The 13,502-nt window shown below is 47.0% G+C and overlaps 1 protein-coding gene across 7 annotated transcripts in view; it reads left to right on the forward strand.

Moving 5' to 3' along the window:
* Positions 1-13,502, forward strand: part of CTBP1 (C-terminal binding protein 1) — a 237,030-nt gene that overhangs the window by 168,758 nt on the left and 54,770 nt on the right. For 2 of the 7 annotated variants that reach the window (XM_064711962.1, XM_064711961.1), the window contains exon 1: positions 352-574. The exons of the other annotated variants lie outside the window; for them this stretch is intronic. Coding sequence is in view for 1 of the 2 variants with exons in the window: in XM_064711961.1 (XP_064568031.1) it covers positions 535-574 (40 nt within the window). In the remaining variant the exon portion in view is untranslated. Of the gene's footprint in view, positions 1-351; positions 575-13,502 lie in introns of those variants that run through there. 7 annotated transcript variants of the gene reach the window in all.

The raw sequence follows: 13,502 nt of genomic DNA on the forward strand, positions 1-13,502 counted from the left end.
AGGATCCCGTGACCCGCTGTGGTCTCTTACAAAATGACCCATTCCGTGACTGTGTGAACGCAGCCGGCGTTAACTTCGCCGAAGTTTGAACAGAACAAAACAAAACAAAGCAGTGGCGACATCGCGTCCCAGGGCAGGTCCCGGTTTCGCTGCGCGCGGCCGAGCCAGGCTCGCCCGCCCCGCTGTCTCGTTCGTCTCGGCGCCCGCCTAGAACCAGGAGATCGAGCCTGGGGGGCGCGGCGGCGGCGGCGGCAGCGGCCGCTCCCCCCCACGCCCCCCCTCCGCCCCACCCCGCCCCTCCCTCCCTCCCTCCCGCGGGGGCGGGCGGGCGCGCGTGCGCGCGGCGGCGGCGGGGACGCGCCCGGCGGCGGGGGCGCGCACCGAGGCGCCGCTCAGTTCGGGGGCGCCCACGGAGCGGCCGCCATATGCCGCGGCTGCCGCGGCGGCTCCGAGCGGCGCTGCCCCCCGGCATCCTCCTCGTCCTCACCGTCCTCCTCCTCCCCGCGGCGGGCGCGGACGGAGCGCGGCGCCTCCATGGGAAGTTCGCACCTCCTGAACAAGGGCTTGCCTCTAGGTAACCATCCGGCCTGCTCGCCGCGGTGCGGGGCGGGCGGGGAGCGGGGCGGAGGGGGGGGACACACACGAGCGGCCGCCGCCGCCACCGCCGCGCTTTGTGTGCCCGTCACCGCCGCTCCGGGCCCCGCCGCGGGCTGCTGGGCGGCCGCAGCGCCGGCGCAACTTTGCCCGGTGGCTGCTTTTTGAGGTTGGGTGAAAACATAAAGGGAAATAAAAACCAGAGGCGGAGGGGCGGGGGTGCGAGTCGTCCCGAAGTACCGAACTGAAAGGGCGCTGAAGCGGCGCCCCGGAGGGCTCTGGGGTGCTGGGTCTGCCAGGGCAGCTTTGAGGTGTTGGGTCCATCAGGGCAGCTTTGGGGTGTTGGGTTCCCCACGGGAGCTTGGGGGTGTTGGGTTCCCCAGGGCAGCTTTGGGGTGTTGGGGCTGCCAGCGGAGGTTTGGGGTGTTGGGTTCCCAGGGCAGCTTGGGTTCCCCACGGGAGCTTGGGGGTGTTCGGTTCCCCAGGGCAGCTTTGAGGTGTTGGGTCCTTCAGGGCAGCTTTGGGGTGCTGGGGCTGCCAGCGGAGCTTTGGGGTGTTGGGTTCCCCTGTCTGTCGCTCGTGGGGTGAGCGGTGCCGGCTCCGAGCTGCGGGAAAGCTGGGCCGGTGTTTGGATAAACAGGAAGTTTAAAAGCGGCGTTTTATTGCTGTAAAAAAGTGCTTGAGGCCTGCCTGGTGGGATGGTTTTGGCAGAGCTGCGGACGGGTTGTGTGGCAGAGGTAAGGCTCTTCACACTAAATCTCAATTTCTCTGTTTCTTCCTTTCCCTTACTTTTATTTTTTTTTTAAAGCATGTGTTTATGGTGTTGTTTTTAAGGTAACATGAATAATATGCGCAGGGTGATGCCTCCAGAATTGCCGGGCATAAATTGTCATGTTAATCTGGAGGTGATTTTTTTTTTTCTTGCCCCCAGACATAAGGAGACAGAATGTCGATTCTGTTTATAAACATTATCATTTTGTAAGCAAATGTTACCAAAAGAAGGCTACAAAGCACAGAATCAGCCTGTTTACAGTGTAGATATGAGTCAGACTGCTATGCTGCTTTGTTTTCCTCTAAAAATTAAATTCAAAAGTCAGGATTTAAGTCATAGAACCGAGCTGGACAGAATAATGGTAGAAAATGTTGTTAGCAGTGCTGGTTTTTTTTTTTAAATTTCCCCTGTTGTAAGTTAAATTGATCAATTTCACAGTGTTTTAGTACAAATTCACATATTTCAGTAAGTGTTGTCCTTATGAGGAAGACTGTTTGCTTTTAGGCCACATTAGAGCAACTAAAGATAATCATCCCTTTAGCCTCATTGAGAATAATGAGGCCTAATAAACTGAAGTGAGTGTGTACTTTCTTTTCCAGTAAATTAAAATTAACTGTCATATTTGTGATGTGTGTACGTGTTTCAAGAGCATTGCACTGATTCCTCCTCCAGGGTCTTAAAACATGTAAATATTCTTACTTAGTATTCGAGCCCCTTGGCAAATAGCCTGATGCCCTTATTAAAATATTTTAAATCTCATTATTCTGTCCCACTAGGACGGGAGCAAGAAAATACTAAGAAAAATAAAGCATTCTTTAATAATTTTATATTGAGTTTGCATTAATACTTTGAAAATCTCTTTCTTTTGTAATAAAGAAGGGTTAAAAAGCTGAGTATAAATTAGACTGCCAGCAGAAAGATAATTGTCCAGTGCATCTCTTTGTTCTGTGCTCTTATCTGTTTTATCTATTTTTAGCTGTGCGTTGGTGAAGCAGGCATGTAAAATTAGCAGCCCAAACTGCTAACTTTAGTGCCTTTTGTAATGTTGCTCTTTATTGACCCCCAAAGGCAGCAGGATTTCAATATTGGAATTCCTTAATGTTTGACAGATAGCATCCTCTTCAGTTTATTATTATGTCAGCCCTCCCCAGAGTGAGGTAGTGACAGAATATTTTGCCCATTGGCAATTCATTGGAGTATTTCAAACCACAAGGAAACAAACAGCCCTCTCTCTGCCCCCCACCTGCCTCTTTTCCAGCCTGGACAAGAACTGGGTGTTTGTGAGGTGGCTGCAATTGATAAACAGATGAGAGAAAGTGGGGGAGTTAAATTGTTCCCTCATTTTTGTCATTGTTTATATAGAATAATACTTGGGACATGAATTTAGCTTCTCTGTGTTTGTTTGATGGCATTGAGGGGGTAAATTGATGCAGAGTCAGGGGTGTGTTCTCTGTCCCTCTGTAAACACCCCCATACCCCCCCAAATAACAGAGATTCGGTGTTTCTCCATCAGGGAATGTGTTATTCCATTACTGAACTGGCAGATAAAATAGTAATAATCCCGAGATATGCTGTAGTCATGCTCAGTAGAGGAGTTTAGTCAATGAAGCTGCTATTCTGAAATGAAACTCCTCCAGTCACCTTTGTGAATTTTGCATTAGAGTGTTGTCATACGTAGTTAAGGAGTAGCTGGAGCATGCAGCTCTGAGCACACAGTACACTAGGTGTAGAAATGTAAATATTGTACATGCTGTGATACTCTGTCATCCCGTGGAGTTCTGGTAGCATGATAAAACAAATTCCAGGTGCCCTTATGCTTGTCAGCTTGGTTACCTCTTGCCTCGTCCTTCTGCATCATAAAGATAAAATAGTGTCTGCCCTTTGTGAGAAATGTGTGCTCCTTCAATTTATCAATCTCTCAGTTTCTGAGAGCCATTGTTTTATTTGCAGTGCAAACCGAGTGGGTTGCAGCTCTTAGCCAAAGTGTGATCCCAGAGATTGGGATTGGGCGGCACACTGGAGTGCTATCGTGCACACACAGCAGTGCACTTGCCAGCCTTTTGAAACATAAAGTCAATCCCTCGTTATTAAATAGGAACATCTACTGCAGATCACTGGCTAGGCTGGGCCATCCCTATTGGGGAGAAAACTGACATTCCCCCAGAGTATTTTACATAGATACTGTAAATATGCAAAAAAAAAAGTAAAAAAGCCTATTTTACTAGAAAGCAGCTTGAACAGCAGTGAGTGTGTACAAAGGCGTAGATTTTAATGTGTTTGTAGCAACATGATCCTTAATTCTCTTACCTGAAATACAGCGGTATTTCACATAAGAGAATTAAAATTTGAAACGGTGCTGATGTTTTGGACTAAAAGTTCTTGTTGCCGTTTTGTTTTGACGCATGTCCCGTGCATTTGTAATTACTGTATTTGCTGAAGCTTATGCGGAGCGCTGGGCTGCCGGTGTGTGAGAGCTGCCTTGGAGAGCAGCAGTCAGGGCTTTGCCTCCCGAGGCAGCTGGAGCATTGATGAGGTGATACCCCAGCATGTGTCAGGCTTTCACATCCCAGAGCCTCCTCTGAGGCTCCCTCACCTCCTGCCCCCATCAGTATTTATTTAGTGTCAGAGTAGGGATGAAGTTACACTTTTAATACATGTCCTAAAATTTAAGGTGAGGATAAAAGCTGTACTACAGAGCCCTTTAGCCTTAGTTGCTCAGCTGCACGTGCTTTCTCACTCCAGACAGAAGCAATGGATTTACAGCTCAGGAAAACAAATCCCCAGCTGTAGTTTTGGGTCTCTTTCTCCCCTGTTGCCTCAAGAGCAAAGAGGATGATTCATTTTAGTCTATGAATTGATCAGGAGGAAAACATGCGTTGCAGATAAATCTAAAATTAACATTTCCTGCTGAAATGTAACCCTTTGCTCCCTCACCAGTGTTCCTGTGGGAGAGCTGGAGAAACTCAGCAGCGCTTCCAGTTGTGGTTTAGGGTCTCTGAGCTGTGGTTGGGACAGGATCTTTTCCAGTCCAGGTTAGGAGCTGTGACTGGGACAGGATCTTTTCCAGTCCAGTTGGAGCTGTGATCAGGACAGGATCTTTTCCAGTCCAGATTAGGAGCTGTGACTGGGACAGGATCTTTCCAGTCAGGTTAGGAGCTGTGATGGGACAGGATCTTTTCCAGTCCAGTTAGGAGCTGTGATGGACAGGATCTTTCCAGTCCAGGTTAGGAGCTGTGATTGGACAGGATCTTTCCAGTCCAGGTTAGAGCTGTGATCAGGACAGGATCTTTCCAGTCCAGGTTAGGAGCTGTGACTTGGGACAGGATCTTTCCAGTCCAGGTTAGGAGCTGTGACTGGGACAGGATCTTTTCCAGTCCAGGTTAGGAGCTGTGATTTGGGACAGGATCTTTTCCAGTCCAGGTTAGGAGCTGTGATCTGGACAGGATCTTTCCAGTCCAGGTTTAGGAGCTGTGACTGGGACAGGATCTTTTCCAGTCCAGGTTAGGAAGCTGTGATCAGGACAGGATCTTTCCAGTCCAGGTTGGGAGCTGTGATGGGACAGGATCTTTGCCAGTCCAGGTTGGGAGCTGTGACTGGGACAGGATCTTTGCCAGTCCAGGTTGGAGCTGTGGACTGGGACAGGATCTTTTCCAGTCCAGGTTAGAGACATGATTGTTTGGGACGGCAGATCTTTGCCATGGTCCATGTGTGGTGGGCTGTGACTGGGACAGGATCTTTTCCAGCCCAGGTTAGGAGCTGTGATCAGGACAGGATCTTTTCCAGTCCAGGTTAGGAGCTGTGACTGGGACAGGATCTTTTCCAGTCCAGGTTAGGAGCTGTGACTGGGACAGGATCTTTTCCAGCCCAGGTTAGGAGCTGTGATCAGGACAGGATCTTTTCCAGCCCAGGTTAGGAGCTGTGATCAGGACAGGATCTTTTCCAGTCCAGGTTAGGAGCTGTGATCAGGACAGGATCTTTTCCAGTCCAGGTTAGGAGCTGTGATTGGGACAGGATCTTTGCCAGTCCAGGTTTGGAGCTGTGGTTGGGACAGGATCTTTTCCAGTCCAGGTTAGGAGCTGTGATTGGGACAGGATCTTTTCCAGTCCAGGTTAGAAGCTGTGACTGGGACAGGATCTTTTTCAGCCCAGGTTAGGAGCTGTGACTGGGACAGGATCTTTGCCAGTCCAGGTTGGGAGCTGTGACTGGGACAGGATCTTTTCCAGTCCAGGTTGGGAGCTGTGATCAGGACAGGATCTTTTCCAGTCCAGGTTAGGAGCTGTGACTGGGACAGGATCTTTTCCAGTTTAGGTTAGGAGCTGTGACTGGGACAGGATCTTTTCCAGTTTAGGTTAGGAGCTGTGACTGGGACAGGATCTTTTCCAGTCCAGGTTAGGAGCTGTGATCAGGACAGGATCTTTTCCAGTCCAGGTTAGGAGCTGTGACTGGGACAGGATCTTTTCCAGCCCAGGTTAGGAGCTGTGACTGGGACAGGATCTTTCCCAGTGCACAGCAGTCCTCAGCCCATCTCCCCAAATGATTAACATGATCAGGAGTGTTTTGGGAATCTGGCAGCATCTGAGTGTTGGCTGTCTGAAACTGGTGTGTGGCCTTGTGTGGTGGTGCTGTGAGCAGGGGAAATGGAGTAGGAATCCCAAATCATTCATGACACAAAAAAGGTGCTGAGAGTCCCCAGATTAGACTTGGTTTTGGTGCCTTTGGTGTTCAGCTTTGGTTTGGTGGTTGAAGTGGGCAGAAACTTCAGATTGTTTTTGAACATGACCCAGACTCTCTGGTTCCTCGAGGAACAGAGACAGTCCCTGGGCTCCTCTCATTTGTGCCCCCCAGTAGCTGCAGTCTGTGGTGTGTCAGGATGGGAGGGTCTGCTCTGGACACCCCAGCCCTGCCCTCAGGCTCTGCCTGCTGCAAACAGCCCAGGGGTGCCGGCCTGCCTTAACCTGGCTCTTTACCCTATGGGTGCTCCAGCAGTAATGAAATAATAATTTAAAAAAAAGTAATCACAAGGTAAAATAAACGCCAAATTAAAAAAAATTGCTCAAAAAAACCTTTCCTGAAAAACATCTGTGCCTTAGATGAATAGGTTAATTGTTTTTTGATGTGCAACAAAAAAGTGTTTGTGTTTGCTATAGCAGAATGAGAAATTAATTTTTGAGGAAGATTATCAATTAGCTTGTTCTCTCTTCTGGAATATTTTTGTCACTTCATTTCAAACATATCATGTTTCCTATATTATTATTCTATTTACTAATTATCCAGTTTGTTTCTAATCAACATAATTGAAAATTGACATGGTTTGATTTTTTTTTTCTTTGAATTAAATGTAGCTAATACAATAGCATGTTTCATGCTGGTATTTATTTTGGATGACTTTTGCTTATCCTTGCATTTTCATCTTTTTTTTAATACCTGCATTTTTCAAGGGGCTTTTAGAGGAACTTCTTTGCAGTATACCTTCCAGGGTAGTCAGCCAGAAGGGATCCTATGCAGAAAGCAAAAAAAGCTGGCCCTAGGGACTGGGGACAATTGTTCAGCTAATTCTCTGATTCTGAAGTTGAGGTATTAATAGAAAGCTTTCATTTCTGTTGCATATGAAGCCTTTGTTGTTTCAGTATTAAAGCAGGAGGCAATGTGATTATATAATTTTGCTTTATGTGAGGTATTTCAAGGCATATTTTAATAGTTGTATTTACAGGTCAGTGGATGTCCCTTATCGTGCCTAAACCACCCTTGAGCGAGCTGTGTCACCAGCAGCAAAGTTACATAAGTCTGCAGTGCAAGTTGTTCACGCTTTCTGCCTGTGTGCCAGAGCTCCCCACGTTACCCCTCCTCTCCTTTTGCTCTATTTAGGGGAGCTCTGATGCCAACTCGCACAAAAAAAAAAAAAAAAAGGAAGGAAGCAGGGAAACATTTCTTACTTGACTTGAGTTCCAGATTGCTGTGTGCAGTCCAGCTCTGTATTGTTGGATGTGCTCTAATGGTCTTCCTGAACAGCACCGGTGTTTTAGACAGATTCCATCTTCTGCTGTGGGACACGGGCACACCCTGTGATGGGAGGGGTGGGAGTTGTGTCCTGCAGGATGTGCTGAAAGCTCTAATAGCAATGAGTTCTCACACTGCCGTGCAGAACATGACAAGGGCACAACTTGTGCTGCCTTTCAGAGCAGGCGTTGCTTTGGCTCCTTCTGTGCTTGGCTCACGTGGGGCCTCCTGAGACAAGGAGTGTGTGCACTGGGGGAAGGCACCGTGGGCAGCCCAGGGTTGTGCACATGTACCTGAATGTGTCTGGGCTTGTGCAGAAGGGACTAGGCCCTCACCCACGGCTTGTTGGGCAGTCAGAGCAGGGTCTGACCACAGCAGGTAGTGATTTAGGAGCACTGAGCTCTTGGGGCAGCAGAGGAGAGCTGTCCTGCTTTCGGTTTTGCCTCTGGGAGCTGGGCTCGCTGCTGTTGCTGCTGCCATGTGGCAGATTGTTCTTCTCTCCCACCCTCCAAACACGATCAATAGGAAAATGAGCCCGTGCCTGCCATGTGATGGCAGCAGGAGTGGCAAGTGGGAGTCTCTGAGGCTGTCCCTGCTGCATTCCCACCAAGCTGGGTTCTGTCCCTGCTGCATTCCCACCGTGCTGGGTTCTGTCCCTGCTGCATTGGGTTCTGTCCCTGCTGCATTCCCATCAGGCTGGGTTCTGTCCCTGCTGCATTCCCACCGAGCTGGGTTCTGTCCCTGCTGCATTCCCACCAAGTTGGGTTCTGTCCCTGCTGCATTGGGTTCTGTCCCTGCTGCATTCCCACCCAGCTGGGTTCTGTCCCTGCTGCATTGGGTTCTGTCCCTGCTGCATTCCCTCCAAGCTGGGTTCTGTCCCTGCTGCATTCCCACCAGGCTGGGTTCTGTCCCTGCTGCATTCCCACCGTGCTGGGTTCTGTCCCTGCTGCATTCCCACCAAGCTGGGTTCTGTCCCTGCTGCATTCCCACCCAGCTGGGTTCTGTCCCTGCTGCATTGGGTTCTGTCCCTGCTGCATTCCCACCCAGCTGGGTTCTGTCCCTGCTGCATTGGGTTCTGTCCCTGCTGCATTCCCACCAAGCTGGGTTCTGTCCCTGCTGCATTCCCACCGAGCTGGGTTCTATCCCTGCTGCATTCCCTCCAAGCTGGGTTCTGTCCCTGCTGCATTCCCACCCAGCTGGGTTCTGTCCCTGCTGCATTGGGTTCTGTCCCTGCTGCATTCCCACCAAGCTGGGTTCTATCCCTGCTGCATTCCCACCAAGCTGGGTTCTGTCCCTGCTGCATTCCCACCGAGCTGGGTTCTGTCCCTGCTGCATTCCCACCCAGCTGGGTTCTATCCCTGCTGCGTTCCCACCCAGCTGGGTTCTATCCCTGCTGCGTTCCCACCAAGCTGGGTTCTGTCCCTGCTGCATTGGGTTCTGTCCCTGCTGCATTGGGTTCTGTCCCTGCTGCATTCCCACCCAGCTGGGTTCTGTCCCTGCTGCATTGGGTTCTGTCCCTGCTGCATTCCCTCCAAGCTGGGTTCTGTCCCTGCTGCATTCCCACCCAGCTGGGTTCTGTCCCTGCTGCATTGGGTTCTGTCCCTGCTGCATTGGGTTCTGTCCCTGCTGCATTCCCACCAGGCTGGGTTCTCTCCTCTGGCACTCCTCTGCCCACCGTGTGCCTGGCCAGGCAGGGAATGGCCGGGGGGCTGTCCTGTCCTGCAGCCAGGCAGGGAATGGCCGGGGGCTGTCCTGCAGCGTGCTCAGACAGTGCCCTGGCCAGGCAGAGCTCAGAAAAGAGCCAGGAGAGAAGCAGCACTGCAGGGGATTTTCATCATCTGCTGCTACACATAGATCTTTTCACTCTGCAAAATGTCATCATAGCACTTGGGTGAGTCAGAAGTTGGGAGAATGAGCCAGAAAGGAGCTGTACCAGGATGTGTGTGCTCTCCATTGGATTGGGCTGATGTGCAGGAGGGTTTGTAGGAAGAGAGAACTGCCCCAGGCAGCTCTTAGTCAGCCTTACAGTCAGCAAGAGGTGCTGCTGGGGGCTGACAGACGGTGATGACTGTGCCATTGATGCAGATCCCTGTGCCTTTAATTTATGATTGCAAAGTTTCCATCGGCTTCTGTGGTATTTTTACCTGAATATGGATTCTCAGAATTAGCCTTCTATTTTAAGCCAAACAGTCCAAAATTGATGTTGCTTTTTGCATATTTGCAGCGCTCTCAATCCTGCAAGGAAAATGTATGGCTTAGCAGAAACAGTGGTGTGGAGCAGTTCATCAGAATTCCCAGATGAGTCAAATTTCATTAGATGGTTGCAGCCAGTTTGTCTCTTGCTGAGTGCGTAGCTTCAGTCTTTGCAGAGTCATGCAGGACAAAAGTGTTTAGCAGAGATAACCACAAGCCGGTCTCCAAACTCTTAAACTGATGCTTAAATATTTTTTCACTTTAATGTGTTGTACCAGATATGTTAAACTGTTTATTTTCAACCGGGTAATGAGCGTTTTCACATTTGTGGTCTACCAACCATCTTAATGTGTGTCTGGTGCTTCAGTGAGCAGCATTAATGTGTATCACAGCCTTTCTCATGTCGTTGATTTTCCCATTCATATAATCAGGGTTCCTGAGAAGTGATCTTGAGTAATTCAGTATTCTGTGTGTGTGTTCCCATGCTGACTGGAACTGGGCAGCTAATTCCATTTTAACACATTATTTTTTGACTAAGAAGGTCATTAAGGTGCTGATCAAAGCCAGTGCAGCATTTTAGGTTTCATTTTGTGTCCCCACCAAATTCTCTCCTGCATACTTTGTCTGCTTACTGTGTCTGCATACTGTCTATGCTGGTTGTTTTTTCTCAGCCTGTCCTGTGCCAGGATTATTGTCTTTCATTTCTGCTACCAGCAGAAAGTCTTGTTCATTTTGGTTGGCTTGTGTTAGCTTTCAGGATCCTTTAAGATAAAAAGTATGCAATATCAATTTTTAATACCTCCATAAACTAGTTACTTGCACCTAAAGCACTTACTACCTTCACTCTCAATCAAGATTTGCAGTGAATACTGCAGTTTCTTTATCCCATGAATTCTGTCAAATTTTCATTATTTTTTTCAGCTCCTGTGAGACTCTCCAAGCTGATTTGAATTGTGTTGAATTCCCAGAGTTCTCAGTGTGGAACCTTCTCTTGTTACCCTAAAACTAAAGTGCCCTGCTTTAGATGAGCTAAACTTCATCTGCCCTGCCTGATACCTGTGGTCAGCAGCTCAACCACCACAGCACTGCTCCTTTGTGAACTTTAAACTCAGCACCACCAGGCAGCACATTTTTATTTTGCAGTTTTATGAACAGAAGCAGCGTCTAAAACGACCTTTTATCTGTGTAGAGCTCGATGTATTTTAGCCACGCCAGTCTAGATAAAAAGAATGTCTTGCATTTTTGAAAAGCTTGTGGGAGGAGGCCCACAATAGAGGCTCCATTGTGCTGTCAGTACTGAGCGTACAGGAAATCACAAATTAGCTATGACTATGAGAGTATTGCAGGGGAGTTTGAAGTTTACTTCATTGCTATAGTATTGTATGGTTTTGAAAGGTTTCACAATACATTGCCTTTTGGGTCTGCTTGTGTGTGTTGTTTGTATTTGGCAGACTTGTGTTCAAGGCTTTGTCTTACCATGTCTTTGTTTCATGTGTTTTGAATCCAGATGATTTTCCTTCTTACTGTAAATAGAGAGGTGTGCAAATATTCTTGGCATTTGTCTTGTGACCACCCTGCAGCCATCTAAAATTTAAAACCAGCATTGTGTATTCAGCAGTGAGAACCATCTCCTTAGAGAAAGACACAGAAGAGGTTTTTAGTAGGAATTAGGAGAGCAGCAAGCTGCAGGCACAACTTTTCCTGCCTTAACAGATTTGGATCCTGCAGGACATGGAATTATTCAGCTGCTGGTGGGTATTGATGGGAGCTGGAGCAGGCTCACAGATCGACAGGATTCTGGCTGCATGCTGCCCACTCAGCCTGAGTTATTGCAGGATAACACTTCTGCCAAAGTGGCGTTCAGAGATTGGTTTGTTTCCTTACTTGCAGTTGAGGAACGAGTTCTGCCACTCAGTTGAAAGACTCAGGATTATGGGAACTCTCCAAAATCATGAGTCTGATTTTCTTAGTCCTCTGAATTAAGAAAGTACAAAAGACTGTCTTGCGTGGAGCCAGTAATTGAGAACTTGAAGTACTGTGAATATTGCAGTTTTGCATTGATTTTCATAACTTTGCTACCATCTTCCATCTGAAGTGTTTTTAAGTCTGTTAGATTCTGTTAGTGATTTTTCTGAGCTTTGTGGCTTTGTTTAAAAAAAAATTTAAAAAATATGTTAACAAATACAGAAATAGAAACTATTATCTTATACCCACAGTCAGAGAAAAAAAAGCTTCCAAGAAATTGAAAATTAAATTTGGGTTTTTTTGCTGTTCTGGGGATATTCTTTCATAGAAATGATGAATATTCTGAAGTATTTACACAATTCCAGCAGCTATTGAAGTGCCCTAAAGATTTATTGGTGGAAGGGGATTTTTCTTTTTTGTTCAGGAAAAAATGATGTCAAAATCATCTACTTCTCTCTCAGAGTTTCAAAGAGAATTAATAAGAATTAGTTCTCATTTTAGAAGACTAATTCTAAAAAGAATATTAAACAGTGGTTGTTTTTATAAATAGTAAATAACCTCACCTGTTACAACTAAGATGTGTTTGATCACAGGAGTGCATAGTGAAAGGAGTGAATAAGCCATATAATACCTGGGAAACAGCTTGCATTTACTTAAGAATGATTTTAAATCGAGTTAGTTAAGGCAGTGCAAGCCTGTTTGAACTCTTTTTTAAGTAAGTAAAGTGGGACTGAGTGTACTAAGCTTATTTCACATTTGCATTGAGATATTTAGGAATCAGGAAAACCAAATTACTTTGTACTTTGCAATGACATTGTTAGACATGTGTGTTCTAGTTTTGAAGCACACTTGAGCATAAATACAGCTGCTTTGTGTGGGATTTGTGCCTCTATAAAAGGCATCACTGAAGGACCTGTGTTAGGAATTTCATGTCCTACATGAGAACTGAATCACTTTCCTGAAGTTTTTGTTTGTTTGGGGTTGCTTTTGGTTGTTTTTTGATTTTTATTTGTTTGTTTCTTTTTTTTTTTTTTTTTTTTTTTTTTTTTTTGTTGTTGTAAAAGAAGTTAAGAAGTTTCTGGTTACTAAAAATCTTAGTTGACTACTGAAGTCAAGTGTAGGTACTGACTTTCAGGGCAAATGTGGTCTAATTATTGCCAGGGCAATTGGAAGAGAAAGGGGAGCAGAGATGGCAGTGGTGGCAGATGTCCCAAGCTGCTGTGGAATGTTCCAGATGCTCATGGTGGTTCTGTCACATTTGTGAGAAGCCTCAGAAGTGACCTGGGATAATTCACTTCATTTTTCTGTGCCCCATCCCACCCTGCATCCTGTGCATGCAAATGGTGAGCTTACCTGGGAAAGCACTCTGGGATCTGTTGGAAATGGCACCAAATTACAGTAGGATTCTTTACTTAATGGTGCTCTTGAGGAGATGCTTGGTCAATCTTTTTGTGTTTTGTTTTACCACACAGAAGTAGTTTGAGAGGCAGTGAGCTTTCATTTGTGAGCTGGCTTAAGGTAAATGCACTTATTAAAAACACAACCTGTGGCTTGACTGAACACAGTGCTGTGCAAAACACTCCACTGTGACTGAAGGGCCTGCTTTCTCCAAATTAAAAATGTAATTTCCACCATTAAAGCTCTTCCTCTTCAAAGAGCAAAAACCCCTCCTGTAAATTTGAATGGGGAAGTTGTGTTTTGCCAATTAGCTTGACAGGACACTCATGCAAATGAACCAGCAGAGTTGTGCTGAGTGAGGAGGCTGCAGCTCCCTGTGGTGGGCACTGGAACATGGGGATGGTACCCTGGGTACCCTTGCTCCTGCTGGGGTGCCAAGCAGAGACATGATTGGGAGCTATTTTTACTCACCAGTTGAACTTTGGAAGAGAAGAAGTAAGGGATAATTTCTTTCAGTTTGAATTTGCACATTGTACCACTTATTAAAAACTTCAAGATGACTGTGAAGTAAAGACAGCTACTT

Source organism: Zonotrichia leucophrys, chromosome 4, assembly GCF_028769735.1.
Source record: "Zonotrichia leucophrys gambelii isolate GWCS_2022_RI chromosome 4, RI_Zleu_2.0, whole genome shotgun sequence".
Taxonomy (NCBI): domain Eukaryota; kingdom Metazoa; phylum Chordata; class Aves; order Passeriformes; family Passerellidae; genus Zonotrichia; species Zonotrichia leucophrys.